This window comes from Lactuca sativa, chromosome 6, assembly GCF_002870075.4.
Source record: "Lactuca sativa cultivar Salinas chromosome 6, Lsat_Salinas_v11, whole genome shotgun sequence".
NCBI classification, from domain to species: domain Eukaryota; kingdom Viridiplantae; phylum Streptophyta; class Magnoliopsida; order Asterales; family Asteraceae; genus Lactuca; species Lactuca sativa.
The window spans coordinates 167,488,753-167,502,136 of NC_056628.2; the positions used below are offsets into that span (position 1 = coordinate 167,488,753).

A 13,384-nucleotide genomic window follows, 5' to 3' on the forward strand; every position below is an offset into this window, starting at 1 on the left:
TATTCAATTCTTTTCACAAGCTCGAAAGCGTAACAATATAAAATTTCAGTTTATATCATAATTAAATCCCAACACAGAACCAATTTGATATTTTTTACTTATTACCAGTTGATTAGAACAATTACGGATTCCATTAACTGATTAACTAGAGCGACTTAATCGTAAATTAGGTGATCAGGCTAAAAAAAACTAAAATTAAACATTCATTAAGCACAAAAATGAAATATCTAGATAGAATCACAAATCAAAAACCATATCTAATGATTGATTACATGAAAAGTACTGATCTATGCAAAACTAAAATCTAAGGTTTAGCCAAACATGACTAAAATTTGATCAAAACTAATAAAAGTAGACATTAAAGTACTAAATCTTACTAAGCCTTCCAATCTTCGGAAATTGATAAAAACGTGCAGAAGTCGCCTTCAGAAGTTGTTTTCGTCGTCTAGGAATGTCTAGGGTTCAAAGTGATCAGAGAGACAATATTTATACGCAAGCCAACAACGTCCGGAAGAGAAATCATGAAAACATGATCGTGTTTATGGGTAGCACACAATCGTTTTTTTCCTATAATTCCCCGAAATCCCGTTTAATGAAGTATGTTGCTATTTTTAATACTTTCTCAAAAGCACGATCGTGTTTATGGGCAAAACACGACCGTTTTGATGCTTCGAGGTCTTGAAACTTGATTTTTGGCTCGGAAAAGTTACAAAGATGAAACATGATCAAAAGCACGATCACATGGTGAAAAAAAAAGATCGTATAAACTCAAAACAAACATTTTGGACGCAAACTCTTCAGCTTTAGCAAATTTGACCTAGCTTCCAGCTTCCTCGGGTGTTTTAGCTCCATTAAGCTCCTATAATGCAACCAAGTTGCTTCTAAATCTCTTCTCCACTTGAAATATATGAAAAAAAACATAAAAACATGAACAGTACGAGAATTATGACAATAAACACAAGCTGAACATTATTTAAACTAATGTACATTCAAATGCGTAAAATATGATGTAAAATATTGGTAAAAACAACCCTAAATATGCATAAAATGGTATTTATTAGCTTTTATTTAAACTTCATACCTTAATTAGCCTTGGAAACGAAAATAACATATTTTAGAATTTCATGTCCTCAAGACTAGATAGTCAAAAATAAGTTTCGACTTATCCTTAAGAACTTGTCATGGCCAAATCAATTTTCGTTGAAGCAGACAACCCTCTCGTAGGGGTCAGAGCTCTATGCTTTCACTTTTTCTAAGAATAACAAATATCATATCACATAACTCTTCATTTGTCAGATTTGTCTTTGAGATGGCTTCTGATTTGATTTAACTTGAGTTTGTATATCTCTGTCGAGTTCTTTAACCAACTTTTGCATATTGTTTTGTGCTAGAAAATTTCTCAGGTATCGGATTTGACAGTTTGTACCCATGATGAGCTCGGATATGACGGTTTTGCTCGCTTCTTCATTTTTTTGTTGACTGTGTGGATCTGATATAAGGTTCTCTGTTATCGCGAGGGTAATGCGTGTCAATAAATACGGTTATGTTTTATGGGTCCATACTTATCGATCAAGGTTCTTTTTAAACATTCCAAAGCAAATAATTTTGAAACTGTTATTACCGCCCATGCAGTGTTTCGGTATGTCATTCTTTTTGTTTTCTACAACTAATGTCTCCAATCACAGTGTTTTGCGTCCCCTAGTTATGAAAGTTGCTTCTACACTTCCAATATCAATCATGTCGCTTTGGAATTTCATTTTCTACCTTCACAGAGCTATCGAATGCAAAGAGTTTCCTCATCTCATGTAACGTTTACATAATTTTTTAATTTTTTAAAAAATTTAGAATTTTTATGCATAAAATAAACACTAAAATAACTAAAAGTAAAATCTTTTTAGGTTTTTTTAATATTGAAAATAGAAAATAAAAAATTTTGGACTTTTTTCTTAGATTTTTTATGCAAATGCAATACAGAAAATAAAATGCATAAAAGAAAAAGTAAAAATTTGAAAATTTTAATAAAAGAACTGAAAAATTAATTTTTTTTAACAAAAATGGAAATTTTGACAGTAACCCCCTCCCAAGCTTAAAATGATGTATTGTACTCAATGCTTAGAGATGAATAAACATGTTAATAAATTATATAAAACAAAAGGCTGCAACTATGAAAGAATGTACCTAATATGTTGCAGAAAATTCTAATTTTGACGAAGTCGTTGAAAATTTTGATTTTCAGCAACCTAGAAGATCCTCTGATTTCCCCAAGCTTGCTTGGAACTGTGACACAAAAACTAAAAACTAAGAATCGAGTTGCCTCCTGAAAAGCTGCCCTTTTTAAGGTATTTGGCTTGACTGTGTCCAACCAGATTGTCAATTGGTGAATGTGGGGCTCATCGTTAGCTTAACTTTTTTTTTTCTTCACTCCTGATCCCTTCAGATGTGGCATAACTATGGGATCTGCTGGTTTTACACGATGCTGAAAAGTTTTCAGATTTTTCTCGATACAATTGTTTTTTAGATTTTTGAATCTTTTCCTTTTTTTCTGATCTTCCCAACAATCACCTCATTTTCCATAAGCTTGGCTTTTTCTGTCAGTTTCTTGAATCTTTTTTTTCTTTCTGATTTTCTTGACAACAACCAACTTTTTCCCCTCCCCAAACTGATTTCTTTTTAGCTTCTTCTCACTAGCCACCTTCTATTATTCTTCCCCAAGCTTGCCCTTATTCAGATCTTCTGATGTGTAGCCATAAATTTTTCTGTCTAAAAATATTTCTTGCATCAAATCATTAGAAAACTCATAGTAGTCCTTATAAAAAAAGGACTGCTAGTATTCATATAATTAATAGAAAATTTATCAAAAAAATATCAACATCATTAATATTAAAGTTCAAAATATCACCATCAAACTCCATAGAAAGAGTACCAGTAAAAACATTAATTTTTGTTTTAGCCGTTTTCATAAAAGGTATTCCTAAAATGATTGAGTTTTTGTTTGATACATACACATTACCCATCTCCAAGATGTAAAAATTAGCAGGAAAAATTAACTCATTCCCTTGGACCAGAACATCCTCCAATACACCTTTTGGGTGTACTGTCGAGTGATATGTCAAATGAATGATGGTCCAAGTCTTTTGTAAAGATCCCAATTTCATTTTTGCAAAATAGATAATGGGAGGATATTGACTCGGACACCTAAATAAAACATGGATTTTGGAAAAATTATAGTTCCCAATTTACAAGGAATCGAGAATATTCCCGAATCCTTGCACTTTAGAGGTAAGTTTTTTTGCAAAATAACACATATATTTTCGCCATCATTTAGTATTCCATTGATTTTTCAGCCTTTTCTTTAAAACACATATTTTTTTAAAAAATGTGGCATAACCAGGTATTTGTTGAATAATATCTAGTAAAGGGATATTTACCCACACCTTACGAAAGGTGTCCATGATTTCCTCATCCTTTTGCTCACGCTTCGAGCTTTTCAGTCCCGATAGGAATGGTGGGATTGACTTATACTCTTTCAAAACTGGTTTTGCTAGCTTGGGGGTTAATTTATACTTTTACCCTAAGTATATATTTTCATATTATACGTATTCATATAGAAAAATCGTATTTATATATGAATTTTTTTAATTAAATATTGTATTTACATTTTTTAATGTTATATATATATATATATATATATATATATATATATATATATATATATATATATGGTTTTTTTTCCTTAGATAAATCGTTTAAAATGTAATAGAAAACAAATTAACTTGTTTTTAGAACTACAAATACATATTTTTATGTATTTAAAAATATACATATCAATATCAAAACTTGTTCATTAAGAAAATGTAAATACAACATTTAATTAAACATTTTTTTCGTATATAAACATGATTTTTTTGCATGAATACGTATATTGTGAAAAATAATACTTAGGGTAAAAATATAAAAAAATTATAAAATCAAGGGTAAAAACGGAAAAAATGGTAATTTTAAGGGTTTTTTTGCGAAGTTAATATAATGGTAACCGAGAAAACCTGTTATCACCGGTAAAAATGTAAAACGGAATAGTTTTTGGAAAATATGAGGGTAAAAACGGACATAAAATCCAACTTTAGGTAAAACCGATAAAACCTTAAAAAATTGATGGTTTATGACATTAACCCTTAAAAAATATAAATTGTAATTAATATTATTTAAGAAAGTTTACTCAAATATTATAAAACCTAACTTTTATCCTTCTCAAAACATTGCATCTATACGTACACACTCGTAGTGATCGTGGCTGGTTTTCGGTCCGTTTTCTGCTACAACGTATCACTTCACCATTTACAAACTTTGCGGCGTGTAAGAAAGTAATAGAAAGGGATTGTCGATCGTTGCTTAGAGACATCGATCCCGAATTCTCCTTCTCCTCGCACCACTACACAGGCTTCATTCATTTCTCTCGGATGCGGGATGCCGTCTTAATCCTAATCGTAAGGTAATTTCTTCTCTATTTTAGTTATTAGCCATGCTTTTAGGCTTCATTGTTTGATTAGCGCCTACCTTTTTTCATTTTATGTAATTCGTTGTGATTTTTTTTCCAGTGCCCTAATTGCATCAGTCAATTCAGTTCTATATCGTTTCGGTTTTTTTTTTGGTTTATTGTATCTGCTAGTTACAAAATTTCTGTATATTCATCGGTAATTCGTGTTATATATGCCACGAAACAATGGAAATTTTCTTTATAACCCTAGATCTTATGTTTTTTTTTTAAATATCTGTGATGATTAACTGTTAGTTGCTCAGGAATCAAAGGGCGAATTTCTCAGTTGATAATGGTGCTCAAGTCGCAAGACCTTTTATCTGATGCGACTGTGATAAGAACTCCGAATCAGAATGGTAGCTGTTCCTCGAATGGGGCTTCTTCTCGTCCCCTCAAATGGAAGCCTCGCAGTGTATCTGCTGTTAGGGATTTTCCGCGAGGGTGTGGATCTATTGTGCATCCAGTTAATACTGAGACAGCAGAAACACAGGTTGAATCTGTAACCCATGACATCACAAAATCTGCAGAAGATGGAAAGATGGAGTTGATTGTGGAGTGTCACAAGGAGAAAGGAGACAATCTAGTCATGTTGAAGGATGAAATCAGTAGCCCTGTTACTGGAGTGATTGAAGTGGATGATAATGGTGGTAGTATTAATGCTATCAAAGAATCCACACGGAAGTTGAAATTTCCTCAAAGAAGAGTTTCAGCAGTTCGTGAGTTCCCTCCTTATTGTGGCTTGAATGCAACTGAACCTACAAAAGAAGAACGCATAAGAATCAATGGAAAGAGAAGATTTGGAATCGAGGATAAGGGCAATAAAAGAAATGAAAGATTGACAGATTCTGTAGTGGTTGGTGGTGAAAATTCCAATGGCAATGTCAAAGATGATTCTCTCCATAAAACTCAATCAAAAGAAAGCAATGAGTCTCTAATGGAAAATCAAGATCCAAAGGGAGATAAAAGTGATAAAGCATCAATGGAGAAAATGATAGTGGTTGATGAGGAATCAAACATAAATGTTCAAAAAGGGAAAGCCCCGAAGCTTAAAGATGATTTAGACAACAAATCACAAATCGCATCTCAAATCATAAAGAAAGTATGCCAGGATCTTGTGGTGTACACATGTGACAACAATCTGAACAAAAGATCTGTAATTGATGTATCTGATGAAGATTCAGAAGAAAATCTTGGAGATGAGGGCTTTCGCAATTCTGAACCACAAGTAGTGATGCCAATCAGATCACTTGCACCAATTCAAGAAAACGTCAAGAAAGTCAAAGGTGAAAGTAAGAGAGTCAGCCGTAAGAAACACCTTAAAGATGACACCAATACTCCGGTATTTATAAGAGGGGACAGGAGAGTTGTTATAGGCCTAATGGCTCCATCAGTTGTGCCCTTCATAACACCCAAGAAGTCAAAATCAGAAAAAGTCAAAGTTGTTGAGGAGTCAAGTGCTTTTACCACCTCCATAACACCCATCAAGTCAGAATCGGAAAAAGTCGAAGTTGTTGAGGAGGCAAGTACTCATACCACTTCCATAACACCCAACAAGTCAAAATCGGAAAAAGTCAAAGTTGTTGAGGAGTCAAGTGCTCATACCACCTCCATAAAACCCAAAAAGTCTAAATTGGAAAAAGTCAAAGTCGTTGAGGAGTCCAGTACTTTTACCACCTCCATAACACCCAAGAAGTTAGAATTGGAAAAAGTCAAAGTTGTTGAGGAATCAAGTGCTCATACCACCTCCATAACACCCAAGAAGTCAAAATCGGAAAAAGTCAAAGTTGTTGAGGAGTCAAGTACTGATACAATGAAATCAGAATCAGAAAAAGTCAAAGTTGTTGAGGAGTCCAGTGCTCATACCACCTCCGTAACACCGAAGAAGTCAAAATCAAAAAAAGTCAAAGTTGTTGAGGAGTCAAGTGCTCATACCACCTCCACATCACCGAAGAAGTCAAAATCAAAAAAAGTCAAAGTTTCCAAAGAGTCAACTACTTACACCGGTACACTTGATATTGTTGTGAGAACCGAAGAACCAATTGCTCAAGAAACCGAAGAGCAAGGAGACGAGTTTCCCAATTCCCATGAAGTTGAAGTTGCAGTCCCACCTTTTGGTCCTCGGAGTTCCAATTCCGCCCGGAATAGAATCAGGGAAACCCTTCGACGCTTCCAAGTTTTATGTCGCAAACTTCTACAAGGCGAAGAAGCAAAAATAAGTGAAGACGACGAATCAAAACACGTGTTGACCGGAAAACGAGTTGACCTCACAGCAAAATCAATCCTCGAAAAACAAGGCAAAATACCGGACCGAGGCAAAAAAACATACGGTTCCATTCCGGGGATAGAAGTCGGAGACGAATTCCAATACCGAGTTGAACTCGCCTTAGTTGGCCTCCATTGGCTTCTTCAAGGCGGCATAGATTACATCCGACACGGAAACACCAAAACCCCCGTGGCGGTTTCCGTTGTTGCTTCCGGTGGTTACGACAACGAACTCAACAAACCCGAATGCTTAATCTATTCCGGTTCCGGCGGAATCGGAAAAGACAAACAAATCTTAGACCAAAAGCTCGAAAGAGGCAACATCGCGTTGAAAAACAACATCAACCTCAAAATCCCCGTTCGTGTCATCCGAGGGTATAAAGGTAAATCCACCGAACCCTCATCAAAATCTCTAACAACCACTTACATATACGACGGTTTATACACCGTTGAAAAATACTGGCAAGAAAAGGGCCCACACGGGAACCTAGTATTCAAATTCGAATTAAAACGGATCCCGGGTCAACCCGAACTCGCGATCCGCGAAGTAAAATCCAAAAAATTCAAAACCCGCGAAGGCCTTTGTGTTGATGACATCACAAACGGAAAAGAAAAGATCCGCATTGCAGCCGTTAACACAATCAACGATGAAAAACCGCCGTCTTTCAACTACATTACGAAAATCATGTACCCGGATTGGTACCGCGACCGCCGCCCGGTGCCGCCCACGGGATGCGACTGTGTCGGGCGGTGCTCCGACAAACGGTGCAAATGTGCCACCAAGAACGGCGGTGAGATTCCGTATAATCACAACGGCGCGATCGTGGAAGCAAAACCGTTGGTTTACGAATGTGGGCCCGCGTGTAAGTGCCCGCCTAGCTGTTACAATAGGGTGACACAACACGGGATGAAAATCCAGTTGGAGATTTTTAAAACGGAAACTCGCGGGTGGGGGGTTAGGTCGTTGAATTCGATTTCTTCCGGAAGTTTTATTTGCGAGTATGTAGGGGAGCTTCTAGAAGATACGGAAGCGGAAAAACGAACGGGTAATGATGAGTATTTGTTTGATATCGGGCAGAATTATAGTGATATGGGTACGGGTGTGAGTATGGGTATGGGTGTGGATACGGGTACGGATGGGTTTACGATTGATGCAGCGAATTATGGGAATGTGGGTAGGTTTATAAATCATAGTTGTTCGCCGAATTTGTATGCGCAAAATGTGTTGTATGATCAAGAGGATAAAAGGATGCCACATATTATGCTTTTTGCTGCGGAGAATATTCCACCCTTGCAGGAGTTGACTTATCATTATAATTATGCGGTGGATACGGTTCATGATTCGGATGGGAATATAAAGGTTAAGAAGTGTTTTTGTGGGTCGTCTGAGTGTACGGGGAGGTTGTACTGAGGTGAAAGTGGTAGGTTTTTTTTTCTGTTATTTAGGTATTGTACTTTTGATGTGTGTTGCTACTGTATGGGCTTTTACTAGCTTTTGCAATGCTAGATCTTATTAGTATATATGTGATATGTACATGTTGTGTTTGTGTATGTGTGTATGCATATATCAATGGATATGTAGCCTAGTAGTATCAGGTGTGTTGGAAATAGTCTAGTTGAGGGTATATGATGAAAAAATGTGTAGCTTTATGAGTATGAATAGCATGTTTACGTATGCATATGCACATCTACATACGATTACATATGTATGCATATGCATGGATAAACATACAATAATGTGTAGTTTTATCCAGTGTGATCATCATTCATTTTTGTAGGGATAAAGGTATATCAAAATCACTTGCATAACAAAACAACTTTATCATGAAAAGAATTTCAAGAAACACATAGTTGAACTATCAAAAATATTTTGGACTTTTAAACTACCTTCCCTATTACAAATCCATATGACCAATATTTAATTTTTTTTTTAAAACAATGATGCTCTCAAAGTAGTTGTGCTTTCCTCAAATCCGAAAGCACTCCTCGATCTTCACTCCCCCTTTCATTATAAATAACCTACAAAAACAACAAAAAGTAAATAAAACAATTTATAATTTATTTTTATGTAAAAAAATTCTAATACCTTATCAATGATTCCATATTCAACAGCCTCACTAGGACTAAAATATTTCGGACGCCTTATATCCTCTTCAATCTGCTCTGTTGTCTTCCCTATATGCTTTGCATACAGTTTCACCTTCAATCACACCATCAAAACACACACACATTTAAAAAATAGACACATTTAGGCGTTGACTAATTGGACAAAAGTCAAACCAAAATACCAATTCAGTCTTCACATTCTTTATTTCCTTTCTCATAATCTCAACATCAGTTGCTTGACCTTGAAATCTTGCAATTGGCTAACAAAACAATTAACTAACATCAATATTTTTTAACTTAATAGCAAGAATTTCAATAAATGTTAAATTATAAAAAAAAAAAAAAAAAAAAAAAACCCACCTGCTTTATCATAATGGTTGATGAGGGCAATGCTGACCGATTTCCCTTTGCTCCAGCAGCCAATAGTAATGCAGCTTCTCCCCATGCATTCCCAACACATAGTGTAAAAATAGGTGGCTTCACATATCTGCAAAAGGGTATTTAAAAAAATTAATCTTTATTGCACTTAAATGTTAATGATGTAATAAAGAACTACTGTAATGATATTTGTAAGTGTAATAACATAAATTTATAAAGACTTGGTACCTCATAACATCATATATTGCAAAAGCTTCTGTTTCATACCCCAACTTTTCACCACCCTGGAAAATGTAAAAGAGAATCAAAAGTGAGATTGTATTAAACATTTATTCATTCTTAGTGTCTGTTTTGTATGATGGAATGGAATCACGAAGGAATGGAATGGATCATTACATTCCATTATCGTGTTTAATTGCAGTGTTGTTTGTTGTGTATAATTAGAATCAAATATATAAATAATCTTGGATAATAAAGTGAATAATAATACCTTGGTAGTTCCAGTAGAGTTTATGTAAAGGTATATGGGCTTTTTGTCATCCTCGTATTGAAGGTAGAGAAATTCTGCCAATATGAGTTCAGTTACAGAGGGGACTAGAGACATACCCAAATACACAATTCTGTTCTTGTATAAATAAGATGCTAAATCTGGAGGTGGTTGTTCCCAAGCACTTCCCCTTGAAAAAGGAATCACCTGTCAAGATACAAATCAAATGAAATATACTTATATACATAATCAAGATATCCCATATTTTATAACAAGAAGAAGCAACTGAATAGGCTATTCAAGTAATCTATTTGCAAATCCTTATTCACTATGCTCTAATACATCCAAGAATCAACAACACATGCAATGTTAGGTTAAAAAACTGCTTTTGATTTCATTGTTCTTTGAAAGATAGGAATAGAATGTACACGGCCTTCCAAACCCTAGGAATGTTAAAAGTACTAATATAGTGTTTGGGGGTGTTGTAAAGTAATTATGGTCGCATCGATTTTGAATCCAACAAACAGTTTGTCAGGCTATAACTCTTTATGCTGGAATCGAGCTCATAGCTTGCGAGGAAAAATTTGAAAGGGGAAAATCAATTTTGGTTCTCTTCGGTTGATTTATTTCATTCGGTACTAATCTATTACCATGAAATTTTGAAAGGGTATCTAATATTCATCAAATATTTAACCTAATGAAAACATTAGATTGAAATTTATAGGAGAGACGGAAACAGGGAAAATACCATGGTAACACCGAGTCGTTTTCCATGAGAGCTTGAAGACGGGTTGAGGGATGCAGGTCGGATCTTGTGACCGGAGAAGTCGCTGGAAATACTGCTGCCGACGAACGGGGAGGTAAAATTGGTGGATAAGGAAGCTTTAATAGACGAATTAGAAGATGATAAAGAAGCGGTTACAGTTCGATTACTACGTGAATTGGTTTTTGAAACTATGCGTGCGCTGGGGAAAAAGTGAGAAGCCATTGTCGCTACCTCCATAACTGCTTTTGCAGCTCAGTTGAAAAAAGGAGCAGAAAATGGTTTGGAGATGAGGGAAGAGTTTTGGGGGAATAGGCTAAATTATTTGGAGCAATTTGACCCGATCCATCTGGACTGAAGTCTAAATTGCGGGTCAAATAAACTGTTTGGATACGAACTATATACATGTTCTATATTAGTAAATCATTTATTTTAATTTTAAAAATGTGTATGTATCTATCAAAACCATAACAATATCGAATTAGATCATATTTAATACAAGTAAACATACAATATCTAATAAATCATTCAACTATATACCATGATTACTACATCAATCATATTTTATAAAAAAAAATCAAAAAAATATCACATATCTTTTTTTTTTTCTTTTTAAACCAGTAATTATATTAAAACAATGACCCTAGCAAGATGTTAGGGACCAAAATTACATCGTACATAAGAGGCATAATAGAGAAGACATATCACCATCTATATACAACTAACTAGTTGTAAGACCCGTATGTTATACGGGTTAGATAATACAAAAATAATTAAACATAAATGTTTAAACAGAAGTTTATTTAAATTTGAAATTTTAGATTTGAAATTAAATTTTAAAATTTGGTTTAAAAGGAAACATATTAAAAATACTATATAAGTAATATTGTAATTATTGGTTATTTTCAATTAAGGCAATTATTAATTAAGGTGTAAATATGATGTGTTAATTAAGAAAAGATAAAAAAAAAAAATAAGAAAATGACAAATGAAAAAAACATTTATTCAAAAATACCAAAAAAATGACATGTGTCCAATCTAATGAGAGAATAACATGTGGCAAAATTATTTTCATTTATTAGGAAGGATAGGCGACATACACCACTTCTCCCACTCGACAACGTCACCTATATACATCCTATATTTCTGCCAGGTAAACACCAATGATTTAATAAAGTCTACAGTCTTTGCCGGTGTCGAATTCACTCATTTGAGATATATATAAAAAGATATCACATATCTCGTGAATAAAACAATCTACTTGTAATTTCTACAATAATTATCATAAAATCTTTATAATATATTATTTAGAAAGTATATAAAAAAAATTATTTTTATATTATTATGTATAATGTTTTAAAAACCAGTTTTTTAATCGAACCAGTCTAGTGGTCGCTTCCCGGTTCGACTACCGGTTCAACCCGACTACCATAATTTTTATATATTTTATATTTTCAAATATATATATATATATATATATATATATATATATATATATATATATATATATATATATAGAGAGAGAGAGAGAGAGAGAGAGAGAGAGAAGATTGAGTGACGACTCATTTTAAAGTGAGGACTCATAAAAATATTTTTAAAAAAATTTTAAAAAAATCTAAAAAAAATACAAATCATAAAATCGATCATAGATCTATGTCGGAAAAAAATTGGAAACAAAAATTGGATCATAGATCATAATGATGCAAAATAAAAAATCAAAATTGAATCATATATCAATTTAATGATGCAATTTTTTTTCAATTTTTTTTCTCTCAGACATAAATCTATGCTCGATTTTATGATTTGTATTTTTTTTTAGATTTTTTTAAGGTATTTTCACGAGTCTCACTTTAAAATGAGTCATCACAAGAACCAGACCCTATATATATATATATATATATATATATATATATATATATATATATATATATATATATATATATATATATATATATATATATTAATTACCTTATAAAGCATTTTTGGTCAAATGCTGAATTTTAAGTCGTACAAACATACAATGCAGTTGTACAATCAATTTATGCATTACAAAAAGAGTAGAATACATATGTTTGTTTAACAGTTGAAAAGGTCAAATCTCTTATCCCCTATTCTTAAGCTATTTTGACAATGTTCATTCATTATCTCCGTATTTCCCCAAATCTCACAATTTATGTTCACAAATCTTGGATATATATCGCTGACGTTTCCATTTGTAGGGTTTAATTTATCTTTCAGCATTCAACCACCTTTGTCACACCCGTCGCTTGGCGCGGGTAAACGGCTACTATATATATATATATATATATATATATATATTTATATATATATATATATATATATATATATATATATATATATATATCATGATTTTTTTAAGCGTGCTTTGGCCTTCGAGTTGTGTACATTTCGTTTAAGTTGATCGATCAATCTGTTCAATTTGTATTAAAATGAGTTGTTTTTTCAACGGGTGGGTGAAATCTAACTATTTAAGTCCAATAGACAAGTTCAAAATGTTTTTTTTATCGGTTCTTTCACACCGGTTCAACCCAGTTTTTTGAAGAAACCGTTCGGTTCGATCCGGTATAGAAATTGACATGAAACCAATTGTTGTTGAACCACTTTCATCTCCGGTTCCCTGTCCAATCGATTTAATCGCTCGGTTCGAATCATTTTTAAAACATTAACTGTGCATGGAATTTCCATTATTAATTTCATTCCTATTTAATACAATGTCTTTTAGTTAGGGTGTGCACGAGTTGGTTTTGGGTTGAAATCGAACCCAACCTGATAATTTCGGTTTTTTGGGTTTTGAAATCCATTGGGTTCGGTTTTTGGGTCCATGAATCGTTTC

The 13,384-nt window shown here is 33.6% G+C and overlaps 2 protein-coding genes across 3 annotated transcripts; one reads left to right on the forward strand and one right to left on the reverse strand.

The window, feature by feature from the left end:
* The first annotated feature begins 4,257 nt into the window (after positions 1 to 4,257).
* On the forward strand, positions 4,258 to 8,317 carry LOC111911399 (histone-lysine N-methyltransferase, H3 lysine-9 specific SUVH7). Of its 2 annotated transcripts, none has more exons than XM_023907181.2 (2): positions 4,258 to 4,489; positions 4,798 to 8,317. In XM_023907181.2, exon 2 carries the CDS (start codon positions 4,827 to 4,829, stop codon positions 8,205 to 8,207), a length of 3,381 nt encoding a protein of 1,126 aa, XP_023762949.1. In that variant the 5' UTR covers positions 4,258 to 4,489; positions 4,798 to 4,826; the 3' UTR covers positions 8,208 to 8,317. The 2 variants fall into 2 exon arrangements, with proteins under 2 accessions (XP_023762949.1, XP_023762950.1); XM_023907182.2 differs by having other exon boundaries at positions 4,258 to 4,484.
* A 268-nt stretch (positions 8,318 to 8,585) lies between these two features.
* On the reverse strand, positions 8,586 to 10,831 carry LOC111911400 (ATP-dependent Clp protease proteolytic subunit-related protein 4, chloroplastic). Its single transcript, XM_023907183.3, has 7 exons — positions 10,516 to 10,831; positions 9,771 to 9,974; positions 9,509 to 9,564; positions 9,263 to 9,389; positions 9,085 to 9,162; positions 8,883 to 8,996; positions 8,586 to 8,815 (listed from the first exon to the last, which is right to left on the reverse strand). Exons 1-7 carry the CDS (start codon positions 10,768 to 10,770, stop codon positions 8,744 to 8,746), a joined length of 906 nt encoding a protein of 301 aa, XP_023762951.1. The 5' UTR covers positions 10,771 to 10,831; the 3' UTR covers positions 8,586 to 8,743.
* Between the last annotated feature and the right edge of the window lie 2,553 nt (positions 10,832 to 13,384).

Bases quoted from the DNA above. Each gene is read 5' to 3' on its own strand.
- LOC111911399 (XM_023907181.2), top strand. From the start codon at position 4,827: ATGGTGCTCAAGTCGCAAGACCTTTTATCTGATGCGACTGTGATAAGA.
- LOC111911400 (XM_023907183.3), bottom strand. From the start codon at position 10,770: ATGGAGGTAGCGACAATGGCTTCTCACTTTTTCCCCAGCGCACGCATA. The intron at 8,997-9,084 runs GTATTTTGGTTT...GTGTGATTGAAG, and splicing joins AGAATGTGAAGACTGAATTG to GTGAAACTGTATGCAAAGCA. The intron at 8,816-8,882 runs GTATTAGAATTT...TTGTTTTTGTAG, and splicing joins AATATGGAATCATTGATAAG to GTTATTTATAATGAAAGGGG.